The sequence below is a fragment of the Mizuhopecten yessoensis genome, unplaced genomic scaffold (genome assembly GCF_002113885.1).
Source record: "Mizuhopecten yessoensis strain PY_sf001 unplaced genomic scaffold, ASM211388v2 scaffold6527, whole genome shotgun sequence".
NCBI lineage: Eukaryota > Metazoa > Mollusca > Bivalvia > Pectinida > Pectinidae > Mizuhopecten > Mizuhopecten yessoensis.
Window position 1 is genome coordinate 25,442 of NW_018406594.1, and position 2,726 is coordinate 28,167.

The window sequence follows — 2,726 nt, forward strand, 5'->3', positions numbered from 1 at the left end:
TCTGTGAGAGGGATTATATGATTACACTGCAATAGAACAGTTAGCCCTTTGCAAGGGTTTATAGGCCCACAGGTCAATGAAACAGTTAGTCATGTGAGGGGATTATAGGACCACACGTCAATGGAACAGTTAGTCCTGTGAGAGGGTTTATAGGACCACACGTCAATGGCACAGTTAGTTCTGTGAGAGGGATTATATGACCACACGCCAATGGTACAGTTAGTTCTATGAGAGGGATTATAGGACCACACGTCAACGGAACAGTTAGACATGTGAGAGGGATTATAGGACCACACGTCAATGGAACAGTAAGTCTTGTGAGAGGGATCATAGGCCCACAAGTCAACGGAACAGTTAAGTTTATAGGACCACACGTCAATAGAACAGTTAGTCCTGTGAGACGGATTATAGGACCACACGTCATTGGAACAATTAGTCCTGTGAGAGGGATTATAGGCCCACACGCTAATGGCACAGTTAGTTCTCTGAGAGGGATTATAGGACCACACGTCAATGGAACAGTTAGTCCTGTGAGAGGGATTATAGCACCACGCGTCAATGGAACAGGCAGTCCTGTGAGAGGGATTATAGGACCACACGTCAATAGAACAGTTAGTCCTGTGAGACGGATTATAGGACCACGCGTCAATGGAACAGGTAGTCATGTGGGAGGGATTATAGGACCACACGCTAATGGCACAGTTAGTTCTCTGAGAGGGATTATAGGATCACACGTCAATGGAACGGTTAGATCTGTGAGAGGGATTATAAGACCACACGTCAATGTAACTGTTAGATCTGTAAGAGGGATTATAGGATCACACGTCAATGGAACAGTTAGTCATGTGAGAGGGATTATAGGACAACACGTCAATGGAACAGTTAGTCCTGTGCGAGGGATGACAGGAACACACGTCAATGGAACGGTTAGTACTTTGAGAGGGATTATAGGACCTCACGTCAATGGAACAACAAGTCCTGTGAGAGGAATTATAAGACCACAGTTAAACGGAACAGTTACTCCTGTGAGAGGGATTATAGGACCACACGTCAATGGCACAGTAAGTCCTCTGAAAGGGATAATAGGACCACACGCCAATGGCACAGTTAGTTCTATGAGAGGGATTATAGGACCACACGTCAACGGAACAGTTAGGCCTGTGAGAGGGATTATAGGACCACACGTCAATGGCACAGTAAGTCCTCTGAAAGGGATAATAGGACCACACGCCAATGGCACAGTTAGTTCTATGATAGGGATTATAGGACCACACGTCAACGGAACAGTTAGTCCTGTGAGAGGGATAATAGGACCACACGCCAATGGCACAGTTAGTTCTATGATAGGGATTATAGGACCACACGTCAACGGAACAGTTAGGCCTGTGAGAGGGATTATAGGACCACACGTCAATGGAACGGTTAGTTCTGTGAGAGGGATTATAGGACCACACTGCAATGGAACAGTTAGCCCTTTGCAAGGGTTTATAGGCCCATAGGGCAATGAAACAGTTAGTCATATGAGGGGATTATAGGACCACACGTCAATGGAACAGTTAGTCATGTGAGAGAGATTATAGGACCACACGTCAATGGAACAGATAGTCCTGTGAGAGGGATGATAGGACCACGCGTCAATGGAACAGTTAGTCATGTGAGACAGATTATAGGACCACACGTCAACGGAACAGTTAGTCCTGTGAGAGGGATTATAGGACCACACGTCAATGGAACAGATAGTCCTGTGAGAGGGATGATAGGACCACGCGTCAATGGAACAGTTAGTCATGTGAGACAGGTTATAGGACCACACGTCAATAGAACAGTTAGTCCTGTGAGACGGATTGTAGGACCACTCGTCATTGGAACAGTTAGTCATGTGAGACAGGTTATAGGACCACACTTCAATAAAACAGTTAGTCCTGTGAGACGGATTGTAGGACCACTCGTCATTGGAACAATTAGTCCTGTGAGAGGGATTATAGGACCACACGTCAATGGAACAGATAGTCCTGTGAGAGGGAGGATAGGACCACGCGTCAATGGAACAGTTAGTCATGTGAGACAGATTATAGGACCACACGTCAACGGAACAGTTAGTCCTGTGAGAGGGATTATAGGACCACACGTCAATGGAACGCTTAGTTCTATGAGAGGGATTATAGGACCACACGTCAATGGAACAGTAAGTCTTGTGAGAGGGATTATAGGACCACAGGTCAACGGAACAGTTAGTTCTGTGAGAGGGATGATAGGACCACGCGTCAATGGAATAGGAATTATAGGACCACACGCTAATGGCACAGTTAGTTCTCTGAGATGGATTATAGGACCACACGTCAATGGAACTGTTAGATCTGCGAGAGGGATTATAGGACCACACGTCAATGGAACTGTTAGATCTGTGAGAGGGATTATAGCACCACACGTCAATGGAACAGTAAGTCTTGTGAGAGGGATTATAGGACCACAAGTCAACGGAACAGTTAGTTCTGCGAGAGGGATCGGAGAATAACGTGTCACTGGAAAAAGTTAGTTTAATGAGAGAGATTATTAAAGCAAACATCAGTGTGAGAGGAATTTAAGACCACAATTCAGTGGACAGTTAGTCACGTAAGAGGGAGTGTAGGACCACATGCCAATAGACATTGGTCCAGTGAGAAAGAGTTAAGTGAGAGGGATTGTAGCATCAGAAATATATGGATACCGTAAATTATTTACATGTA

The 2,726-nt window shown here is 45.2% G+C and overlaps 2 protein-coding genes across 2 annotated transcripts; both read left to right on the forward strand.

The window, feature by feature from the left end:
* Positions 1–227: 227 nt before the first annotated feature.
* On the forward strand, positions 228–1,499 carry LOC110452286. Its single transcript, XM_021500708.1, has one exon. It carries the CDS (start codon positions 228–230, stop codon positions 1,497–1,499), a length of 1,272 nt encoding a protein of 423 aa, XP_021356383.1.
* Positions 1,500–1,618: 119 nt separating this feature from the next.
* Positions 1,619–2,515, forward strand: LOC110452285. Its single transcript, XM_021500707.1, has one exon. The coding sequence runs from the start codon at positions 1,619–1,621 to the stop codon at positions 2,513–2,515; it is 897 nt and encodes a 298-aa protein (XP_021356382.1).
* The last annotated feature ends 211 nt before the right edge of the window (positions 2,516–2,726 follow it).